Source organism: Rissa tridactyla, chromosome 1, assembly GCF_028500815.1.
Source record: "Rissa tridactyla isolate bRisTri1 chromosome 1, bRisTri1.patW.cur.20221130, whole genome shotgun sequence".
Taxonomy (NCBI): Eukaryota; Metazoa; Chordata; class Aves; order Charadriiformes; family Laridae; genus Rissa; species Rissa tridactyla.
The window spans coordinates 34,819,958-34,843,560 of record NC_071466.1 but is presented as its reverse complement, the minus strand read 5'-3'; the positions used below and the strand labels follow the sequence as shown (position 1 = coordinate 34,843,560).

At 39.2% G+C, this 23,603-nt stretch overlaps 1 protein-coding gene across 4 annotated transcripts in view; it reads left to right on the top strand.

Moving 5' to 3' along the window:
- Nucleotides 1–23,603, top strand: part of GTF2F2 (general transcription factor IIF subunit 2) — a 93,222-nt gene that overhangs the window by 54,401 nt on the left and 15,218 nt on the right. For all 4 annotated transcript variants that reach the window (XM_054206153.1, XM_054206127.1, XM_054206138.1 and 1 more), the window contains one exon: nucleotides 23,099–23,198. In XM_054206153.1, coding sequence (XP_054062128.1) covers nucleotides 23,099–23,198 — 100 coding nt within the window. The remainder of the gene's footprint in view (nucleotides 1–23,098; nucleotides 23,199–23,603) is intronic.

Genomic DNA, 23,603 nt, shown 5'->3' with positions numbered 1-23,603 from the left:
ATGCAAATTTGAATTACTGTCCTGCTGTTCCCTCGGATTGTGTGTATGCGCTTGAGTGCTGACTGAGGCCTTGCCAAGGAGGAAGATAAAGAAGAAATAGTAATGAATTAGGAAAAGAAACAGCTCACCAAAGAGCTTTCCTCTGCTCCTTCTGCTCTTGGACTGCGTTCAATTCCGAGGCTTTGTGCAGTGCTCCCATTAACAGACATAGGGAAGTTTGGGATTTTACAGGGTCCATGTCTGGGAGTAACATAAGGCTCTGGCTTCGTGATTCCAGTCTGCAGACGGTGGAGACACATGGACTTCTGTCCTTCTGCAGAATTGGCTGAACCATGTTAACTCAGGTTAGAATAAGTTAGCAATGTGACAACAGCTTTGAGATGAAGAATCCAAATGTAAAAAAAAAAAAAAAAAAAAAATAGGCTAACGCGAGTGCTTCACTTCTCATGAACCCAGGCTCTTGTTAATCCTTAGACCATCATGACCACAACAATGCAACTGCTTCAGATTTAAAAGCAGAGGGAGGTGAAAAAATCACTTGTGAAATCATTTTGATTAAAAAAAAAACACCACCAAAAAGTACATTTAGTTGGGGCTAGAAGCAACGAGACACACATTCTGGCTGCTGAGCTTATTTTTAAAATTTCCTGTCTCATATCTGAAAGAAGGAAAAGAAAGGATCCTAGCTCTCCAACAGTTAACTAGAGCTGTTTCTGAGGTTAAAGAAAGCCCTATGTTCAAAACCTGTTACAAAGGGGAACATTATTTGTATCGTAGTTCACTCCATTTTTTTCTAGCTGGAAGACAGACAGGAGAAACGGGAGCACAAAAATATCCATGGCCAGATTTCTTTATGTAAAAAAAAAAAAAAAAAAAAAAAAAAAAAAAAAAAAGGCGGGGGGAGGAGAAAATCCCAGCTTTCTGGAATATGTTTTGAATTGAGAAGTCATCTTGAAAGAGAAATTTCAGTGAGTGTAGGCGGGAGTATAAAAACGTGTGATAAAAATAGCCAACTACATGGAAATCAACACTGATATGTCGTTGCTTACCTGGAGATGTTACGTGCTAATATCTAAGAGAGAAATATGTGTTAGGTCTGTATTTATATAATACTTTTCAAAATGAAAAAAACCCACTTAAATAATTTTCAAATTATATTTCAAATAATTGCTTTATGTTGAATTCTAGTTTCAACTCAAGCATTGGCTCCTGTTCTCACCTTTGGGAGCTAGTTAGAAAAATCAAGATCATTTTAACTACTTTGCAGTCAGCGGCACACGTTAAAAAGGGACTCAACAAAGTACCTACTTTTCAAGGACTTTCTTAGAAATAAAATGCAGTGAATAAGTATTACACCCTAAAAGTCTGAAACTATGATCAAAATGCTTACAGCACTAAGAAACGGCTATATTGCAGAAATAACCTTTTAGTTGACAAGAGGTTAATTAATCAAAATCATGATTTTTCAAAGTAAGTGGGTGTTTCGGTAGGTTCTTATAAAGCACAGCTATGGGCACAGCTAACTGAGAATTTTCATACACAGTCTTTTTTATCAGAAGCAAAACATACATTTCGTAGATTGGCAAAATGTATAACTTCATGATGTTGATTTGTTTATACTGTATAAAATGAACTGCCCTTCAAGCCGGTATTGGTAAACCAACTGTGAAAACCATTGGTACTTTTTTATTTGGCACTATTTAGTGATCCTCTTACTGTACCTAATGTCTTTAGCAAAACACATTTCAGATGTTCTCTCAAGTGTCAGTTGGTCTTTGTTATTATCAGCATGATAAAGGAGCAGCATCTGTCTATGGGAATGCGATTTATGATAAAATACAGCTAATTAAATCCCTGGAGGATTTATATTCACGCATGCTGTGAAACTGAATCGTACAAATATTTCCTGTTAAACTGTAGCAGAGTTAAAGTGTCTGTGTTAATTTCTAACTCTGTGCACCTAAACTCTTTTTCCCTGTCTTTCTACCACAAGTGTAAAGTAATATGAAATACACTTTATTGCTGCAATACCGACCAGGAGAGATACTTGGGGTAACTTGGAGAGAAACACCTACACCAGTCATGCTGCTGCATAATAGAGTAGGAGTAATGGTGTAGGTTTTATAAATTGACACCTAAATCACCCGATCTGAGTGGATTATTAAAACTGGTTTTAATGCTATTTCTATTTTTTAACTCTTTTTGGCTCTTTTTTATATTAGTAGACAAATATCTAATGTAGTGTCCACTCTAGGGGTGAAAATGCTTCCCACAAACTGTAGCAGTTTGTGGTACGTTAGCAAGGGCAAAGCTAGCAAACAGTTCTTCCAGATTTGAGACATTTTATTACAAACATACACAGATATTTTTCCCCCTTCTTTATCCTGAACTCTTAGAGTTGCTTAGTATGGCGCAGAAAGAATTATCAATTAATACATCCTTTTGCTGTATTTTAAAAGCAAGTAACTTTGGATGTTGCTTTGATATTAGTTTAACGCTCTGTGGTGGATATTTATTATATAGCATTTAGATTCTTTTATATTTTTTTAATGTCATTAAGCTGTTTGTAAGCAACATCTAGGCTAGTAGATGGTAGACGTTGGCTGTAGCAGGCGTATGCTGATTTTTGTTCCTGACCATCCCTAAGAATGCTTGTGGAAAATGAGCTGTGGGTTTTGTATATTCAATGAAGTCTGTTAGTTGCTGCATAGCCTGCGCCTATGTAATCAAATTTCTCAGAACATAGATTGGAACATGGGAATTAGTTGGTTTAATTGCTTTATAGGCTCTTATATCCTGAGAAGTTGTTTTCTGTTACACTCTGCGTCCTGTTAAGTGTGCATAGTACAACTCCAAGGGAGGTTTCACATGCCTTAATTACCTAAGCGTATCATTTGTGGAAGTCTAGAAACTGGCAAAATGGAGGACAGGGTAAATTTTTGGGGAAATAAGTAGGATTGTATTTTTATCTTCTGTGTATATACTAGGTCTTCAGCTGTATAAAGGAAAGTAAGGTTTGTGAAAGCTGCTTGAAAAGCAGCTGCTTGGCATAAACAGGGGGCAGTTGTTCATCTAAATTGAGGAGAGAAGCAAATAAATCATTAACTGATCTACTGATGCTATTTTCCAACAAAGATTTCAAACAGATAAAATATGCATTTCTTTTATTAAAAGTTTAAAAAATGTTGTCAAACAGTATGTGAGGAAGCACAGGCAAAATGTTACCAGGTTTAGTGAATCCAAGCCGGTATGTTTTAGCTACAGATAACACGAATTAGGAAATAAAATGGCATACATATTTTACTTGTGGTTTTACTTCTCTGAAAGGGTCAATAAATTCAAATGAGTTCATACACCTCAGGGACTTCTTGGTCCCTGAACATCTGGGTGATGAGGCTGGAACAAGGCCCTTGGAAACAATATCCTCTCTTGTAGAGGAATACAACCAAATTAAACGTATGTAATTAGTGATGTGTTCCAATCTGTACATGGGCAGCTGTATGATTGGTGCTGTGTAAATATTACAGAGATAAACATGAGTAATGAAAATCAGGAAGTGCCTAATTATGCATGAAGTAATTTGGAATTACATAGATCATGGGCAGATCAATTTCAGAAGCTAATGAGTGAAGCGCAAGTGTCCTATGTATCATCCAGAGAAGATGAAGAGGATTTATAAGCATATTTGCCCAGATGTCACATATGTCATTATTTTAATAAAAGAATAAACATAGAGTTCAAGTCAGGGATTTTGAAAACGTGGTGAATGTAAAGTAGACGCTTGGTAGACATGTCCATCACTTGCTAAAAAGCAAGCGCGCAAGCTCTTGCCAAGTTCAGAAAGACCTATGCCCTTTTTGGAAGCAAGGAAAACATCTTGTTATATGGTCAGCTTTTATGTTTATTATGGGCCTTTTGATGTATTTGTGTGCTTATGTAAAAAGTGACTGGTGTACGAGACATTTATTTGTCAAAATTTAAAAGGCAAAAATTAAACAGTGTTTTGAATTCGTGACACACTACACCAACCAAGTGGTTATTAGGAGCTTTTAGGGCCTGATCCCGAAATCCTATCAAATCAAGGAGGAAGACTTCCATTGGGTGCAGCAGGTATTAAATCCAGCTCTTTAATGGCGGTGCAGAATCCTGTCTTAGCTATATTTTGTGATCATACAATACTTGGTTTGCTTTTTTAATTTTTTTTTTCTTTTCTCACTGGTCTGTCTCTACTGTGTAAGCAAAGGAAGATACTGCTATAATGGTGTGTTTTTTCCGCGAAACAAAATGCAAGGTGGAGGCAACCCATTCTGTTACACTGCCTTCCGAATGATTAAACATTGCTTTGTCACCCAAGTGCTCTTTGACTAACCCGGCTTCTCACACTGGCTTGACAGTTGCATCTCTTCTCTTCATTAATCACTATGAACACAAGCAAGTTCCCTGGACTCAGTTACTGTCTGAATAAAATAAATTGAACCTGGCTTCGTCTTTGGGTTTGAGTGTGAATTGACAAGTCCCCTGTGAAAGGAATTGAGGCTAAAAAGGGTCATCTGCTCTGAGCTCGCAGGAACGAGGTAATTAGCCCATGCTTCCTCTTTGCCTTCTATTAAGATAAATCAGTAGTTTTCATTCAAAATATAGACATCTTCCGAACTTCAAAAAAATAATGTATTGCTTTGGTTTTGTTCAGAATGTTTCTTAAGTTAAATTAAAAAAAATGTTGAAGGTTTGGCAAGATGCAGAATTACTTCCAGTTCATTGCAATATTAATAAAGAAGGGAAAGAAAAGTCAGGTTTAGAGGATTTAGCTATATATAAAAGCCAGCTGACAAGAGAATCGTCTTGTTCAGACATAGCTTCTGGCAGCAGTAGATAGGAGCGTTTTGGAAACAACTCCATCAAAGTAAATGACTCAAAACAAGCAGCTAGTAGCCCATCTCCAAGTAACATGAAGCTGTAGATGTTTTTTTTTAAATAAACAAGATTACAAGGAAAGAAGCACTTGACTTCATCAACAGTTTCTGTTCCTTATTGAAATAGCCTCGAGGATGCCCTGTTTTGACTTCTGGATGGAGACTAAAGTGCAATAGCACCTTCACTATCTCCACCTACAAATTGATGTGTTTCTCCTAAGAACCCCTAGTATACGAACAAAATTTTGCCTGATGTCCCTAATCTCCTATGTGAAGTACAGAAAATTAATATTTTACGATAGCTGTCATTTGGTCTTTTTTATTTGTTGGTTATCTTTTTTCCTTTGTATTGTGCCTTTACTCCTTTTTGAAGAAACCCTCTTTTATTTAAGCAATTGTGGCTTCTTGGTTATTTAAAAAACTCTTCCAAAAAACCTCCCAATTTTCTGTAACATGTTTCTGTCTACATTTGCATTCTTCATTTCCTCTGGCTTTATGAGGTGGGCGTATCTGAATGTATGTACGGATGCATGGGGTTCTCTGCTTAAGACTGTCTTCATCAAGTTATGACCATGTTACTTGATCCTACCTAAATGTAGTAAATCCCAAACTTATTTTTACTTCGTTTTGGTTCTTTTAGTTCTTTTCCATCGCGGGTGTAAATGCCCAGCTTTGTCTTGGGTGTCCATCTTGAACAAGTAATTTAATTTCTCTGCAGTTTCATTGTCCAGCAAGAATAAATGTTTCACTGTTTTCCTCTTCTGCCTGTTTTTGGCTTAACTCTTTAGCTTCATCTTATTCCAAAGTGGTACCTCTCTGTTTATTTGGGGCATGGCCCAGCCTGGTTTGTTACTACGCTGTGTAATATGCCTGTGTCCAAGGGTCATGAAGGGCATTGCATTTTAGATAGTCGATTTTATGCTGTGTTTTCAAGTGGGGAAATAGATGGATGAAGAAGCTGACCAGTCCAAATTTGGCGTGTGGACTGATGGTCTTCCTCTGCACGTCCTGCCAGAAATTCTGTGGCATGGTCACTTCTCAGCTTTAGGCAAAAAACAGTTTCATCTTATTTTCCTTTGTTTATGTGGGTCACATGAGATGCTTCTGCCCTCCAAGACTCTGAAGTCAAAAGCCTTGCTTTTGAAATAATACTTATTTGACTCAGTAAGTCTTCCTTTCAGTTTTTCTTCTATCTCTGAGACTTATTTCCAACAATAAGATTGCAATAATGTATGCTATTGGATCCCATCCTTCTGTTAAGAGGTACCTTCGAGCAGAAGCTAATTAAATCTACCACACATTTGGAATGACATTATTTTTATTTTTTTTCTCATCTACTGTAGCTGTTTATGACATTTGATTACTGACCCTGTAATTAACATTTCTCAGGACTGTCATTTCAAGTGAGTGAGAAGAAATCACAACAATGTCTGATACGTTTTCTCTTTCTGGATTGTCAATTTTATTGAGCTGGAGCGAGCGCGTAGCACATCCAAATCTTCATCTATTTCTTACAGACCTGCATGTAGCCATGCTGCAATTATGGAGAGATTCTGCGGCTACTCCCTTTTGATATGCCTTGGAGGACATACCTCATGCCTTGAAGTGCTCAAGGGAAGTGGGGAGTGCAGAGTCTCTTCAGTTTTTCTCTTAAATCCAGCACATTATGCTTGTCCTGTGATACACATAACATGTTCTGTAACACCTTTTATGCCTGAATTTAAGACTGTCTCTGCTGGGTTCGAGCAAAACCTGTCTTGACAAATGTCAGAAAGAGTTACCAGTAATGGGTGGCTTAGAGAAGACTTATTAGAACCGGGCAAGCACCTGCTGATACTTCCTCAGCACCATCTTTGAGTCTCCAGTAGCTCGTACATCAAAGATTGTTGGGTTGTTCCCGTGTTTAACAGACATCAATATAGTTATCTTTTGGGAATTTATCCTTTTGAACCCATACGCACTTTTACCATCCATAATCTTCTGCAGCAAGAAGTTCCATCATTTATTTACAAGTTGTGTGAAGAACTGCTTTCCTGTGTTTAGTTTGAATTTCCCTGTCTTATAGATTTAGTGCCTGCTAGTTCTGGTATTCAAGCCATGCATTGGTTCCCTATTTACTGTCCTCTTGGACCAAATAATTTTGTAGATCTCAGTCATATCCTTCATCTCTCATTTTTCTCTTTTCCAGCCCTGAAGACTCCTACTCTTTATTTTCTCTTGCAATGTAACTTGTTCCATACCTTTCTGAATTTATACTGGGGTATAATAGTGCCCCAATAGTTCTTGTTTCTTTTACTGTCCTTTCAAAGAAGAGAAGACTGCCATTTTTAATGAAATAACTGTTTCATTAATGGCAATATCTTACTTGCCTGGACATAATAATCCTCGCTACTGAGCATGCATAAAATAACCATGCTGAAATCTCACCCTGATTTCTCAAGCTTTTAGCTCAGGTTCATTTTTGCAATGCCGGCATATCAGATGAGCATCTAACCAATGTGTCAGCCTGACTTTTCAGCTGCTCGTAAGAAGGAGTCTTGTGTATGAGACGTCAGCGTTTCTGAAGTCATCTGGCTGGCTGCCCTGATGGTGGGTGGCGTGGGGAGCTGGCTGGCCTGGGAGTGCCGGGCTCTGGCATTCCCTGGTTCCCTGGCAGCTCACGCGGCTGGACTGCCAGAGACAAGGCATCACGGATGCTCTGACAGCCCCTGGGCTGCAGTCTGAGATAGTTTTTGTCGGTTTCATCACCACAGCAAGCCATGGAAATAGCAGTTGTGAAACGACAGGAATTGCATTCATTTCAGTCGGCAGCTGCTGAGGATACTGGGAAAGCATATTTTGTTTTGGGAACATCATGTTTGGGTTTCCAAAACAAAATTTTGAAGGATTTATGTTCCATGAAAACTTTAAATGTTGGCTTACCTCCTGATTCGAGGTGCTTTTTTCTCTTGAAAACAGAAAAAGCATATAATAAAAATTCAGATTTCCAGCAAGCTCTACTTACGCTCTTGTTGAAAGATTATTTCTGGTTTTTTTTCCTACATGTTATTAGGAAGAAAGTTTATTACGTCTGTGCTTTTTGCATTTGTATTTCTCTCATCACTGCAATGACTGTTAGCGTCCCAGTGTGCTGCTTAAATTTTCTTTTGCCTAATTTCGTTTCATTACTTCCTTGCACAGCCTTCAAATAACCTAACTGCTTTTTTGTTTACACCCTTGACATCCACAAATGATGATGCTTTTCAGTCATTCTGTAGCAAACCTGTATCTATTTGTCTCCTAGTCTTCAGGTTACAGAGTAAACATGCAGCTATGGAAAATACACATTCTCTAATGTATATTAGTAGAAGCAGATGGTGCAATCTGTTCATCGATGGAATTCACTTTCTAAAACTGATTTAATCTGGTTTGCAGCAAATACCACTCTGGTACCGTCTGTCATGGAACATGTGCAAAGGGAGAAGTCCCATTTCAGGTTGTTTGTATTTCCATTGCAGTAAGGTGTTTATTTCGTGTGTTTAGCCCGCGTATCACATACCAGAACACCTATTGTAAAGGCCTTTTGTTGAAATCCACAAGACTTTCTTTGTAATTTGGTATTTTCGTATATTATTGGTTTTCATTATTCCTTTATTTAAAGCTGTGTACTGCCGGTCCCTTTTGCAAACCTCATTTTCATGCAGCCATTAATAGAATCTGCACTCAAGAAGAATTGATGGCAAATTATTTTCTTAATTTGTGAAGTGGAGAGGAATTTCAAATTAATTAGAACAGCGTTTTGCATTGGCAAATGCAGTTGGCATTTTTCCCATTGTGAAAAAGAAGTCTCCTCTTTTCTTCAGAATGGAGGATTTTCCAAAATTATCAAGGCCAGAAAAGCTATTTGTGTTCTGTTTCTGCTAAGCCAAATGCAGAAAAGAATACAGTGTGTAGTATCTGTCTTCTTCAGCTCAGACAGATCATACAACCTCTAAAGCAGGAACTACTTAGGCTGAAATGATGAATTGCCATACAACTCTCGAGGCTTTGTATAGCTGAAGAAACACGCTAGCAGAGACAGCTTTCTTCACCCCACTTACCACAAACACAAAATGTTTGCAGCTCTAGATACAAATTTTGCAAGCAATAAAGATGGAAAAAGTGGTAGGTAATTTATCTTCTGTTTCCTTCTGCACTGAAAGATGTGGGAATCTTCCAAGATCTTGTGGAGTTAATAAAGTCAACGGGTGTGGTGGAGTAGAGCAAGTGGTCCAAAAAATGTTGCAGAAATGACAAGATACAAAAGCATCCATTTGGAAGACACCTGTTAGTCTTCTTACCTTTCTGAGTAATTGCTTGACTGTTTTCTGCGTTTTGAGAATTAAATATTTGCTACAGCTGTTTCTTTCTTTGAAGTGATTCTGTTTCCCAGTTCTTTTCTCTAGAGTGTCCTCAGCTTCTCTGGACCGAGGGCTAGAATTTAAAAGTTGTTCTCCCACTCATTTTAAACACTGTCCACTAGCTCTAAAGCTGTCAAATGTCATGACTTTCACGAAAGATGGCTTGTTTCCTAGTTCCCCTGGAGATGCTTATAGCTTTATTTTTTTACAAAGCCAGTAATTAATACATGAGAGAAATTAATATGCGTACTTCAAGGTGATAGAATTGTATAAAAAGAAAGGAACTTAATAGGAGACATGAGTGGGGAAAACAAAACCTGCCTTTTTGTAAAGTAGTAAGTAGATACCTAAAAATATTCCATGTATGCCACTGAAGGGAGGACGGTTACCCAGCGGTTCGCATCGTTCTGAGCTGACCTATGGTTACTGCTGCGTAGCCTCTGCAGACAGCAATGCGTATTGTTTAGTACAGAGCATTTCTCACATCAGTGCTAAACATTTTTTAAAAATTTACAGCTCTCAAAATCTCTAATCCCAAGGTAACATTTTTATAAAGTTACAAATTTATTAGCGTTTCTAAGCGCGGTGGGTGACTGTTGCCAGATGCCCACCCAGCCACTCTCTCACTCCCCCTCCTCATCAGCAGAGGGGGAGAAAATAAGACGGAAAAACTCATGGTTCAAGATAAAGGCAGTTTAATGAAAGAAAGCAAAGGTTGTGTGCGGAAGCAAAGCGAAAACGGAGGAGATTTGTTCTTTACTTCCCATCAGCTGGTGATGTCCAGCCACTTTGTGGGAAGCAGGGACCCAGTACATGTCGCAGCTGCTTCAGAAGACAAACACTTTAATAATGAACGCTCTTCTCCTTTGTCTTAGCTTTTATTGCTGGGCATCATATGGCGTCATGGGATATCCCCTTGATCAGCTGGGGTCAGCTGTCCTGGCTGTGTCCCCTCCCGGCCTCTTGGCCACCGTCCTTTGCGGGGTGTTGGAGAGGCAGCCAGCCTTGATGCTCTGCGGGTGCTGCTCAGCAGCAGCCAACATGTGGGTGGGTTACCAACACCCTCCTGGCCACAATATGGGCTGCTATGGGGAAATTTAACCCCATCCCCGCCAGACCCAGTACACTAAGATACGCTGTTTTGCACTGTCATTTGATACGTATATGCACACTGATTAAAAATTGTAGAAGTTTTTGGAAAACCCTGCTCTTTTCTCAATAAAAATAGTTTCACAGTATATTATATTTCATGTTTGGATTACTGACTAAAAAATTCAGTTCCATGCAGGTTTATGACAGACCACTGAAACTTATGTGGAGCATTTCTTCTTGCATATATTGATTTTTTTTAATTGCAGCCTTAGGTGTAATTAAGAAGAATTATGCGGAGCAGGCTTTAAAATATAATGGTCCTGAAGCTTCTTTCAAGTCTTTTTTTTTTCTGTGGGGGACATACTCAACCAAATTACACATGCATGGAGTCTGCTTTCACACAGATCTTACAGACAAACCCAATTATCCAGCTTCCTATTAGGGAAGCTAGACAACGTTTGTTCTTCAGCCATTAACTGGTTTTGGAATTTGTCATGCCAGACAAATCTATAATCAAATCTTTGGGGGTTTTTATTTAATAACAGAATAGGTATGGCTTCACAAAGTCTGGGTGAGTTTCTTTGTGTTCACAAATAACAGGCACTCTTCTGAAAATCTCTAATTAAGAGGAGAATACTAATCTAGCAGAGCTCAGAAGTGCATGGAGATAAGTTTATTTCTTAACAAATAAGCTCTCTAGGGAGTGTTCAAAAGATAATGTTCTGAGCTACCAAGCTTATGTTGTTTTTTTTCTCCAAAACAAAGACAATGTTAGTTTTTAAATTATATTTTTAAAACGGAAAATGAAGTCTCATGCTTTCTGGGCTCAGTTGCCTCAAAACCTAGCCGTGTCCTTGTTGTGCCTTGTGGTCATCGGTGTGCTTTTAAAAGAAAGATATTTTGAACTAACTTTGAGAATTGTTGGTTTAACGTTTTAGCAGAGCTCGAAGCTGAGTTTTGAGCCGCAGCCTCCAGATCCTGAAGGTATTTTCAGAATACTGAGTGAGAGCTCTTATCAGGGGCTAACGGTGATACACCTGTGGCTGTGATGAGCACCATGCGCCCTGAAGATGATGCACAGAAGACAAGTAAGGCTTTTTAAGAAAATAATGCTCACGTTTACCCAGTGCAGCAGGATTTCAAAGACCAGACCTCAAGGAATGTGACTGGAGCCAGGCTGAATGATGCAGGGCTGGCATAAAACCATCCTTCAGACATCCTGGCGAGCAGGAGCAGAAGTCTGCGGTGGGCGACCCTGTGGTGGCTTTTCTCTCCCTGTTGCCATCACCTCCCAGCCGCAGAGCAGCCCAGCAGCTCCCACCCCTATTCCTGCTCGCCGGGCTCCCTCTGCGCGGCTGGTGAGCACAGTCCCCACTCCAACAGCAGCTGAGAGATGTCGTAGCAGCAATTTTTCAGAGGAGGTAGGCAGGTATGTAATGTACTGGGAGAGGGAGCTGGGGAAGCACTTGCTTTGCAAAATAGGAGGAGGTAAAATGTAATTAAACTATTTGAAGAAATACAGCAGAGCAGCAGTGCTGTACAATTGGCAAAGGAAATAGAGTTGACTGAAAGACCAAACGTTGAAAAAGAAATATCTGTTTTTCTGTTTTAGCTGGTACATCTTTCAGTCTGCTCTTTGGTTTGCTCTCTTACATTTCTTTTTATTTTCTGTGGCTTTCGGGAGAAACTGGTAAGTTTTCCAGGTGGAGGATAAGCAAGACTGCTTTTTCGCGTGGACTAAGGAGAAAGACTGAATTCTTTCCCTTCCTGTGTTTGCTCTGGCTTTTTTAGCATAGAGTTCATAGGGTCGCTGAGCCTACACAGCTTTTCTTTTTAACTTAATGCTGATTTTGTTTGGATTAAGCGTGTTTTCAGAGTTCAGTTAAAAACAATTTGGTTCTCTTTGCTTGCAGGAAAGAGTGTTGGGTGGGTTAATTCAGCAGTTCAACGTGAGCTAATTCAGCGGTTTAGAGGAAGCATATGGCTAGGCTATTTAACAGTAGCTGAACTGGGCAAGACTACCTTTTAAGCTATTGATGGCAGTATATAGACATTAACACGTAGCCATGCACAATGCTTTCTCCCAGCAATTTTGTTTCAGTGCCCTTTGCAGCAGTCCGTTGCTGGTTGTTTCCAAGTTTATTTTAATAGAGGGGAGGTGGATGTCCTCAAAAAGGCGTTCCGCTATCTGGCACTCTAGGTCTGCAGGCTAAGGAGGGAAGAGGCAGAGAAAAACCCCGAGGATTTGAGCCAGCTAGGTTTTCTAGGGAAGCAATCCAAATGTTTCCCAGATTGCCACAAACTGTTAAATTGTTTACAGTAAATTTTAACTGGAAGATCCCCAATGGAGCCAGATGCCGTGGCTGCTCGCAGAGCTATCGGGGGGGGGGTGGTGAGGTATCTGAGAAGTGGAGTTTTGGAGACAGGAGCACGTAGTTGGAAGCAGAGTGCTGGCAGCTGTAAGTCCCTAAAGACGTTTCACAGGAGAAGGGGAGGAGAGGTTCAGACTGAGGAGAGTTAGCTGACATGCTGTAAGGTGTTTTTTTTTTCTTTTGAGGACTTGTAGCCAACACTCTGCCTCTTTCCTTCCAGCTTCCCTTCAGCTATGTGAGCAGTTTCATCAAAAGAATTACATAGACTGAGCTTGTAAATCATCCACCTTTTTCGAATAATTCAAGACCTAGGCCTTTCAGGGCATGGTAAAGATGTGGCTTTTCTGCCTAAGAGACTCATTCCTAAAATTCTTCTTTCTTATTCCCGTTAGTGAAATGTTACACCATTTCTGGATCTGCAGACACCAACAAGAAGTGTTTGGCTTTGTGTTGCCTGGACTTAGAAGTTCTCATTATTTCTACCATTTGTTTCAAAGCAGCAACAAGCACTGCAAATTAGTTTTGTCAGGAAAATGAAGATTATATGATTTTTGAGGCAAGTCTATTTATTTTACTTTTAGAAATAATTAATAGTTGAGAATTTAAAATTCCTTTTCTAAAGTCTAAATTGAAATGGCATCTAACTAATAAATACGTTCTTCATGGAGAAATTTTAGGACTGAGGGAAATGGGAGCAGGAAAGGAAACTGCATCTTTGGAAATGGAAGTGGGAAAGGAGAGTTTATCTTTAAAAACATGATAAAAAAACATAGGCATACAGTGATTCTTCATCGTTTTTGGTTTTTTGAATCATGACAGGATGTTTTTCTATAAATGTTGTAGCATAGCAAAATTGAAATTATGAGCCTGAGGTATCACTGCATACTCTTCAGTCAGTAGTACACAAGAGAAAAATTTAGATTATCATTTTATGATTATAATGATCATTTCTGTCTTTAAAATATATAAATAGCTGAAGGTAACTTCATTTATAAAGATCTGTTTTGTCTTGGTTTTGACATTAGGATGTCAGACCTTTTCTTCCCCTCATACCTCCTCAGGCATCCAAGTATAATATTGGCACTAATTGGTTTATGATATCAAAGAAAATATTCAAGATGAAGTTTTCCTTAAACAGGAAACAATTTCTAGCTGCAAGTTTCCAAGTACAGGCAAACACACTGTCAAACACATTGTTTATTTGTATTAGTGGGAGAGCGGGCAACCCAGGGTTGTCAGGACAGACCTAAAAATATAGAACCTGATGGTCCCCAAAGTCTGGATAAGAATAGCACTGCATAATTTTCAGAAGGGTGTATGTGGCATAACTGGGTGCAGAGCTGGGAATAGGGCTTGACTTTAAACACATCTTATCCCAGGTTCCTGTTTAAAAATCTCAAGGGCACAGACATCATTTGTCACCTAGATCAAAACAAAGTGCTCGGCACGTGTAGGGTTTAACCCTTTTACCCATGCTGTTGTTTTTAGCAGTCTGCGTTCTTTCAACGGTGTTTCAAATACTCTTATTTCTCAGTTGGCTTGTTCTTTTTGTTGACAATTTAGAGTAAACTTCCCTTTTAGTAAGAGGCAAGAGATTTTCAAACATCTGGCTGCAAAGCCAGAAAAAGTCTTGAGCCAGCAATAGAGGAGATAAAACTATTCCTTACACTTTTGCCTTAAAAATAAGTGCCCTTAATATGTTTTTGCACGTATTTAAGCTCACTTGTACATTTTCAAGAACTCTGACCCCTCCTCAAAACTATGCAGTCTTTATTTTCTTTTCCAACTTACCTTCTAAACCATCTAGTAGCATAAAAGGGAAAGAAGTGATGCTGTATAATTGTTTCCTAAAGGATCTTTTTTGATAGGAACAACTAAAATACATCTGCATGCATAGTTAAAAATGCACGTGCTCCTTTTGAAAGTAACACCTCTGGCTTTAATTCAGGAGGATAGTCTTCATGTTAATATTAAAGGGCTGCGCCTTTCCTATCCTGCTTAGATAGCTAATGAGTCACTTTTCCTAGATCTTCAGTCTTTGCTTTCTGTAGTGTTAATTATAGGCTTGTGAGATTCCCGGTGCTTCCCTCGAAGCAAGGAAACACTTTCACTGGTTATTCATTCCTACTGATATTTAAGACACGGACATCTGCATGTGTTGTATGGACTGCTCTACAGACGATGTCGAATGGTTAGCTCAGAGGTAGAGAGGTCTGTAGATCTTCGCGTGCGTGTGTTAGCTGAAAAACCCAAAGGGAAAGTAAGACTTTTTAACCTACTTTTTCCCCTTCCTTGCTGTTTTTCTGGAGTATGTCCACTAGACTCCTCTTCCTATCTCGCTGGTCCTGTTGTGTCTTGCTTCTCTTCCAGCATCTGTGTTGCCTCCCTTTTTCCATGTGGGACCGATAAGTGTCATGTACCTCTGCATGGCTCTTCAGAGCTGCCTCCAAAATTTCACCTGCGTTCCCATTTCTTCTGGCACGCTGCCTAATCTCTTCTGCTTGGTGTACCTTGTCACTCTGCCAGTCTCATGCTTGTGCTCAGGGTAGCCCGCGTGCACCGGCCAATACAAAAGGACATCCAGCTCTTACATCACACTAGTTTTAGACCTTTCTGTCACAGGAATAAGCCACAATTATAAGCACCGTGGTATAAAAATATACTGTGTCCTGCAGTGTTACCCACTTAGAAACTGAGATGAGGTGCCCCATATAAAGATACAGCACGTAACAGAGCGTGCATGGATGCACTTGCACCCTGGCTTAGTCCTTGGAGAAGGCTGTCCCCTCTGGCTCTGCTTTTGTTCATTCTTGAACTTGACCTTCTCTCTTGTATTGGGATTTGTGTTGGGCTGAAAACTGGGCAGAACAGAGACGTTCGTGGTGTGTGTATTAATAAGAAAATATTGAAAGTATGGTAGGAACCAATAACAAAGGGTTTGTTTCCCTTCTAGGCATTAATTGATTGAACATGATGACTGTAGGGTGGAAAGGACTGCAAGATCCTGACATTTGCAACAACTGCAGAGCTGCAGACTTGTCTTGCTTTTCCGCAGTACCTGAATTGTAATAAGGGAATGTTCATTTCTTTGCAATAAGTGATAGGACGAAAGGAAATGGCCTGAAGCTGTGCCAGGAGAGGTTTAGATTTGATATTGTGAAAAATCTCTTCACCAAGAGGGTTGTCAAGCATTGAAATGGGCTGCCCGGGGAAGTTCGTTGAGTCACCATCCCTGGAGGTATTTAAAAGACGTGTAGATGTGGTGTTTGGGGACGTAGTTTAGTAGTGGACTTGGTATGTTAGTTTTACAGTTGGACTCAAATGATCTTAAAGGTCTTTTCCAACCTAAATGATTCCATGATTCTACGATTGACTGTGCAAGGCTTTTCCATCGGTCCACAGCATGACAGTGGTGGACAGGCCTTTTCACCCAGCAGGAGGGCAATGAAGAGTTGACCCAAGTCCTCCTTGAAGGGCAGGGAGGGTGCAGAGGCTGCCTTGCTTCACAAGGGTGAATGGGCATCTGTACCCTTAAGGGTGTCTGTCTGGTCAAGGACCCTTTTTGGTACAAAAAGGGGTGTTGAGTAAAGGGGGGAAGCAACAAACAAAATGTACAGAGACACAAACCTGGACAGACAAGTCTAATGGAGGCAAAGACAAGAAACAAACTTCGCCAGCCACACTAATGGATGGGCTACTTATAACCTCCCTTAACAGTCACATAACATCGAAGATATCTCTGAGTTATGATTCCTTTTTAAGCTTAGCCTTGGATAACACACTTCCACCGTGTCCCCGGTATGGACCAAGCACCGCCAGAGCCTGACTTCGTCAGCATCAGGACACTTCTAGAGGAAGTATCCATCAGACACATGTGAGCTTAATTAAAAATATCCATGATGTCAAGCAGATCTCATAATTTTCTTCATGCTAGTTGCATTAGGGCATCACTTTGTTTAAAGCTGGACATCAAATAGTAGGGAAAGTTGTTCATTATATCACTCCTAGAATGCTAAAGTCTGTCTTACTTTATCTTTACGTTATTTATTTTCACAGCCTCAACCCAAAAGGCTTTTAATCATTTGCAATAGTAATCTTGGAGAGGAAAAATGGGATAGTGGTTTTAATCAATTATTCCTATTGTATCAAACCGGGAAATAAAATGCATAAGAAATTCTTACTTACTGTTTAATTGCCATTCATATCATCTCATGTTCTGTACGGGAGAAAGATACGTAGAATTGGAGTCTTCAGTTATGACTGTGGTGCCTGTCTCAATATTAGACATGAAATTATCTTATATTCATATGATTCATTGCTCAGCCTTCAACATATATAGTTGAAGATGTCAACTTCAGAAAAACCTAATAGGTTTCCTGAACAAAAAATAATTACAGCACTTTTCTTGAAATGCCAGGATTTCAAGACTTAAAATTAGTTATAAATCATATTCTATATTAATAATTTGGAACGTTTCGTTATTTAACGCTGGCAAATGCACTTCTTAGTGCCATTTTCATTCAGCTTATTGTCTTCTCTCTCTGCCTGTCTAGTCTTTATAAATGGAGATGGACTCACTTGGCTTTGACTGGGTGTGTGCGCTGGAGTAACACTCAACATCTGAAGGAGAATAGTAGATTCATCCATGCAACGGGCTGCGGTCATCCGCCTCCATTTAGTGTGAGACAGTGGGACTTTTCTTCTTACAACGAAACACAACATGCTGAACTTGCATGTTGCTAGTTCTTATCCTTCAGAATGTATCGTTTTGTGTAGCAGCAGGTTGTCATCATCGTTATTAGATAATGTGTGTTTTTACCGATGACTTAATTCTGGTAATTTCCTATGTTGTTTGTGGGTGGGCACTGCCATGGGGTCGTTTAGCAGGATGTGCCGCACAGGGTGATGTCTTCCCATTGGTTCTCACAGAATTACAAAAACTTTAAGTTTCAGTATCTCATAGGAGTTTTCATCTCTTGCCCATCATCTGCTCACTTCTTATATTACTAATATTCTTGCTTGGAAGAAAAGTCAGAAAAGATGCTGCCTGAACCTCAGCAAGGCGCGGTAGTCTAAATGAACACAAGAGAAGTAGTTGTGAAGCTATGTTGTTCCATTTGGTTTGGATGAGATTTTGCAGGATGTACCTACCTCTGTCATGTTTGGGATGTTTAGCAAAATGGGAAAGCAAAGTAAAAACTTTGTTCCCCATATCAGATATTGTGAAACTTCATGTAATGCTGCTGCCTGTGTCTGCTTCAAGTACAGAATTACTGAGTAAGGAACTAGGAGAGCATTAGTCCTTGGCTTTCACTCCCCTGGTACCAGGCTGGGAACTTCTGTGAGGAGTAAATAAAAAAAAAGCTGCAAAACTGTGCAAAGCTGGAGGGTTTGTGTTTCTTCCCCTCCAAAGGTTTGGGCAGTGGGCCTGCTCTTTTCCAGTGCACCTCTGTTGGGTGATACTGCAGAGAGAGAAGCAGACCAACTTTTCCTTTTTTGCCACAATAAGGTTAGCTCCTTACTTACTAGTGCCCTGTGTAAATACAGCCAAGCACAAAAAGCTACTGAAAGTTTTCAGTCCCGTCCGTACAATGTTTTGTTTAGAAATGTCAAGAATCCAAGCCCTAGCAGCATTTCTGGTTAATACCTGCTTCTAATCTTTGAAACATTTGTTTTCTGGCAGAAGATTAATCACAGGAAATCATCTATTCTAAAGGCCTTCGGTTTATTTTTTGTTGCTGGAAGATATATATATTTAAAAGCCAATGAGCATCTCCTCCTAGGAATGTACATATTGCCTTCATCTGTCTCCCTTTATGAGCCTGCTGCATGTTGACAAGTCCTATAGAATTATTTCCAGCCTGTTCGAATGTTTTTTCCCCTTATTCAACTGTAGGCACAATGACAAAGCAGAGTTGCAGTATAAAATGTATTTTGCTGGGAAATGACCGTGGTGAATTCGATGCCTTGCTGGTTACTTGCTGTATTTCAAGGCAGAAGAGCTATATTTGATCTTGGGGGTGGAAGAGAAAACCACGGTGTGCAGGCTGGTGGCTGCTCGGTCGCTAATTTGTTGGTAGATTTGGGGGGAAAAAAATAATCTGCGCTCTCTTTTTATTTTTTAGGCCAGATATTAGCATGAATTATGGCGCTAGCTATTTCAACAAGAGTCAAATGGAAAATTTAACTCCTTGGAGAGTTCTGTGTAGTTCTGAGCCGTAACTAAGGCTTCTAACTGTCACCCTCCTGCAAATCATAATAGAGTAATAGGTAAAAAGCCACTGCTCCTTTAAATCAGTGTCACCAGTGACTCAGAATTTCTATTGATTTTTTTTTTATTATTCCTACCAACAGTTTCAATTAAGATTCAGCAGAACCACTCTGAGAAAACACTGTATGAAGTGCTTCATAATATTTTGGTTTAATACTGCTTTTTAAATTCCGTTTAAGAAATAGGCATTTAAAAGCAATTATATCTGTAACGTGTTAAAACATTGGTCTAAAAGGCTAATATAATGCCCAGGTCATCGCTTTGGTTATAAATTTTTGTGTAAAATTACTAAAATATATAAATACATATTTCATCAACTTTTTTCAAACAACAGCTATACAAATTTAAAAAGTCAATTATATTCACCCAGACATAATGCTTTCTGAATACGAGAGAATTATGGCATGAGTTTGAAAAAAAAAAAACCCACCCCATATTTTCCCTGCAAATAGTGTCTGTACCAACAAATCATCTAGACAAAATGATTACAGGCTATTTGTCTTTACCCTTTGTAACGCACTAAGCAAATTTCAGTGCTTCATCCACACATGAACCATTTGCTAATTTGGGGTATATACCACATTTGTCATGCCCTTTACCTGTGTTTGTGCATTCTGGGGAGGCTGACTCCAGATGCGCAGCAGCTGTTGTTCCACATGGGATTGTGTGACTATGTTCCGCATGGAAGCCCGGGGGAAGGAAGGCACCATGAGGCTCTGTCATTGTCCAGGAGATCTTGAAAACTGCAGAAAAAGAAATGAGAAGGACAGCCATTAGAGAAAAGAGCAAGATGCATGTGTAGAATAAATGCATATTAATAAAAAGGTTTGCCTCCTGAGTCACTGTGCTTCCCATGTAGATTTCCATATTGGCATGTGGCAACTGCTGCAATTGCTTGCGTTAAAAAGTAATGCCAGGGATGTAATATATTTTTAGTTTTCACTACAGCAATTTATCCACTAGGAATGGGGAAAAAAGCACTGTACTGTTAGCCAGTTTTTCTAAAGACCGTCTGAGATCTGTGGGTCGTAATCTGGAAACCTTTGGCAAGAAACCTTGAAGCACAACAGGCATATCTCGAAAATTTTCTTCAGAGGCATGTACATTTGTAGCTGATGTATTTGTTAGTTGGTACATGTAGATCTTTCTGAAATCTGTCATTTCACAAACCAACTTAGATTTTCCATTTTCACGTGGTAGGCTTCCATCCCATTTCCTAAGCAGGCAAGAAGTTTTTCTTTGCTTTCAAGATTGTGTGCGGAACTTCACATGTTAAATGTAACTTCACTGCCAACAACCTTTGGAGGCCTCTGAGAAGTGCATTAGTTCTCCTACACATTTGGTTTTCTACTGGTTTGGAAATCAGCAGGTTAAAATAAAAAACCTGAAATGCATATCCCGCATGGCAAGTGAAAAGTGTTAAGAAATAAATTGCTGGTGTTCTTTTATGTAAAGAAGGATTAATTTATGGAAGCTGCACTGAAATGCGTGATGAAATTTCCTGTAGTGTAATTTTAAAATGCCAGAACAGGAAGAGACTTTCAACACTGAGCGGTGTCCAAAGTTCATGACAGGCTTTAGGCTAAAGAGTTATCAATAATTTGCACGCTTAAATATCTAATTTATTAAGAAGTTGGAGGGGGGTTGACATCACCATTTTAAAGCTTTTCCTTCTGAGAACGGTCTAAGGTGTTCAATCCGTATTTCCAGTGTTCTGGCATTTCATTATTGAGGGACTGATGTTCTTTGGCTGTTTTCCTGAAAAAATGGAGGATATTGTAAATTTATATTGTGAAGAGTAATGAATATAAAGCCCGGTGCAAGGAGGATTTAATGCCACTGTTGAAAGCCTAGTGCTCCCCAAAAATGTGAGACCATCTGATGTGTTTTAATATTGTTAGGAACCTTGTCTCTGTCACTTACCTGTGCTGCAGCTGTAATGAGAAGGACTCTGGAACAACATCACAATTCAGATATCTAAATCTGGTCCACCTGAAGTTGGTGCAGTGGCCTTGGAGGGGAAAGGAGAGACAAGAATTCCCAGTTCATCTCCAGGAGCGCCTGTCTCATGAACAGGAGCAATATTGGTAAACAGGTTGAGCAAGGAATCTCCTTTACAGAAAGGAAAAATGTGAGAGGGGAGAAGTGAGATGAAAAATAGCTACAATGGGGGAGAGAGAGAACTGGAAAACCCCCCAGGTCAAAATAATTGGAAAAATGGTGAAGAACTGCAAGAGAAGATTAAAAAAAAAAGAAAAAGAAAAAGCGAAGCCAAGCTATTTAACAATAAAAAAGTCATTGAGACCAAAAAGAAAAAAATTAAAGCTATTAAGAAGTAGAGAAAAAGATAGATTTGGAAAAAAGATATTGATTTAGCTTTGGTCTATGCCTCTTTGTGAAATGTGAGTTTAGAAGACCTTTGGTAACCAGATCAATAAAATCTTTAAAATCATTTAATTAGACTGAAGGCCAAAAGATAAACTCTTGTGATAAAAACTGCTACCTTTATTTGCCAGAAGAGGGGGGAAAGGTGTTCACTGCTCATTTACCTTCCAATTGATTTTCCTTCAAGCTAAGAAAAAACATGCTACGTTTGGACAGAGAGCGCATTGATGTACCTTCTCCTGATTTAGAACTGTAGAATACAAAACAATGGTCGTTTCAGGGTAATTAAAGCTATAGAACAAGTGACAAGTCTACAAAGATTCAAGAGGAAGCAAGTTTCTGTCTATCTGTGAGAGGAAACTTCCAGCAACTGCTGTCCAGCCATACTATCTGTGCAGGATGACTGGCTTTAGTTGCTACAACAAGGGAATTTATTTCTTAATTTAATGCTTACTTCAAATGTAATTCATTTAGGTTGTTCAGGTGTTAAATCAGAAGCATGCTGAATTTCAATTTAGCTTTTTGGGTGTACGTTATATTTTTACAAAAAGAAATCAGTGATCTCAAACACTCACAGTGTTTTTTAAAGTACTGGTTTATCGCTTTTGTGTTTTACGTTAATAAACACGTAGTTATTATTTGCATTAATGTCACCATGTTAATTTTTCTTTGGAACAAAGCAAACATCAGTGTACATTTATTGGGCTTTAAGACTTATATTGCATTTTGTGAAAACTGACTCTTCTGCCTATAAGATACACCTCTGGAAACAAAATAATGTCGCTGATGATAACTTAGTTTTACATAAATATTAATTCTATGTACCATTAAGCTATTTTGTTTGAAAGGATGTTGTCCTGCACCTTTCTGAAGTTTGGTTTCCCACAGTTTCATTTCAAATAGTAATTCTTGAGCGTTAAACCTGAAGGAAAAGGAGCACTCCTTCTACCCCATCATGTGTAAGCTTTAAGTTACAAAGGGATGAGCTTGACAAAATGTGTTCAACCTCTGACCGTCTCGGAGTCTTCCCCGAAGGGGACTGAAGGTCGCCTTTCATTAACTCTATGACTGAGACTTGATTGTACATTGGTTTGAACCTGGGTGAATTTCTCTCTCTTAATTTTTTTAAAAGCACTCGTAAAACAGTTCTTTGTGCTTTGTTACTGTACTATAATGCCAAAAGAAAGGTCATGGAAATTTATATTTTTACATTAAGATATCTAAGAGAAGATCATGGAGTCTCACCTTCATTGTGCTCTGGGAGTCAGCAAAGGTGGATTGAAAACTTTTTCAGCCCTCATCTGAGTAAGCTGGAGATTTTGGTTCATTTGGGTTGGGTTTCATCGTTTTTTAAGAGCACGGGCTTTTCTTCCACCTGAGCGCCAGGCTTTGGGAATTAACTTTGTGTTCAGGCATGGTTTTTAGTATCTTCCCATCATAGTTGCTTGGTTTTTAGCATTTCAGTATCTTCTGTAGCTCATACCATGTTGTAATAATCCACAGTGTCCTCCAGCAAAAATAAAACAGGAAGAACTTAATTCAGAAGCGCGTGTCTGTTTTGCCTTAAGATTTATTTGCAGATGACCTTTGATACGGTCTGGTTCATACCTGCAGATTTTTAGAATTCATTTTGAGTGTGTACTTGTCTGAACTTTTAATTAATTCCCTTCTTCTTTTCTTTTGCAGATTACAGATAGAAGAATCTTCTAAACCTGTAAGGCTATCACAGCAGCTGGACAAAGCCGTAACCACAAACTATAAACCGGTGGCTAATCATCAATATAATGTAAGTAGCTTTCAGTATTTTCCCTTATTCTCCTAGCCAGGAATCTGGCTCGGGACTCCAGAATCACTGTGCTGCTGTCCTGTAGCCGTTTCGCTTGCTGTTGGACGCTGCCTTTGGAAATGTTCCATGTTATCTGGTTTCTCCTTGATTTTGTCTTCTGGGGATCTTCTTTCTGTCTCAAGACCATCATCACCCTTGGGACTAAGATCTGTCAATTCTAACTCTCTCGTGTTACCTGATGGAGGGCAGACCACCTTTACACAAGGCTTTTCTAGTGTCTTTATTACATTCTTCCCCTAGTCTTTTTCTTTTTTTTAAATATAATTTTGAAATTTGGGGAGAAAAGGCAGTTTGGCCTTGTGCTATGAGATGTGGAAGCACTCCTTCAAGCCAAATAAAATATTG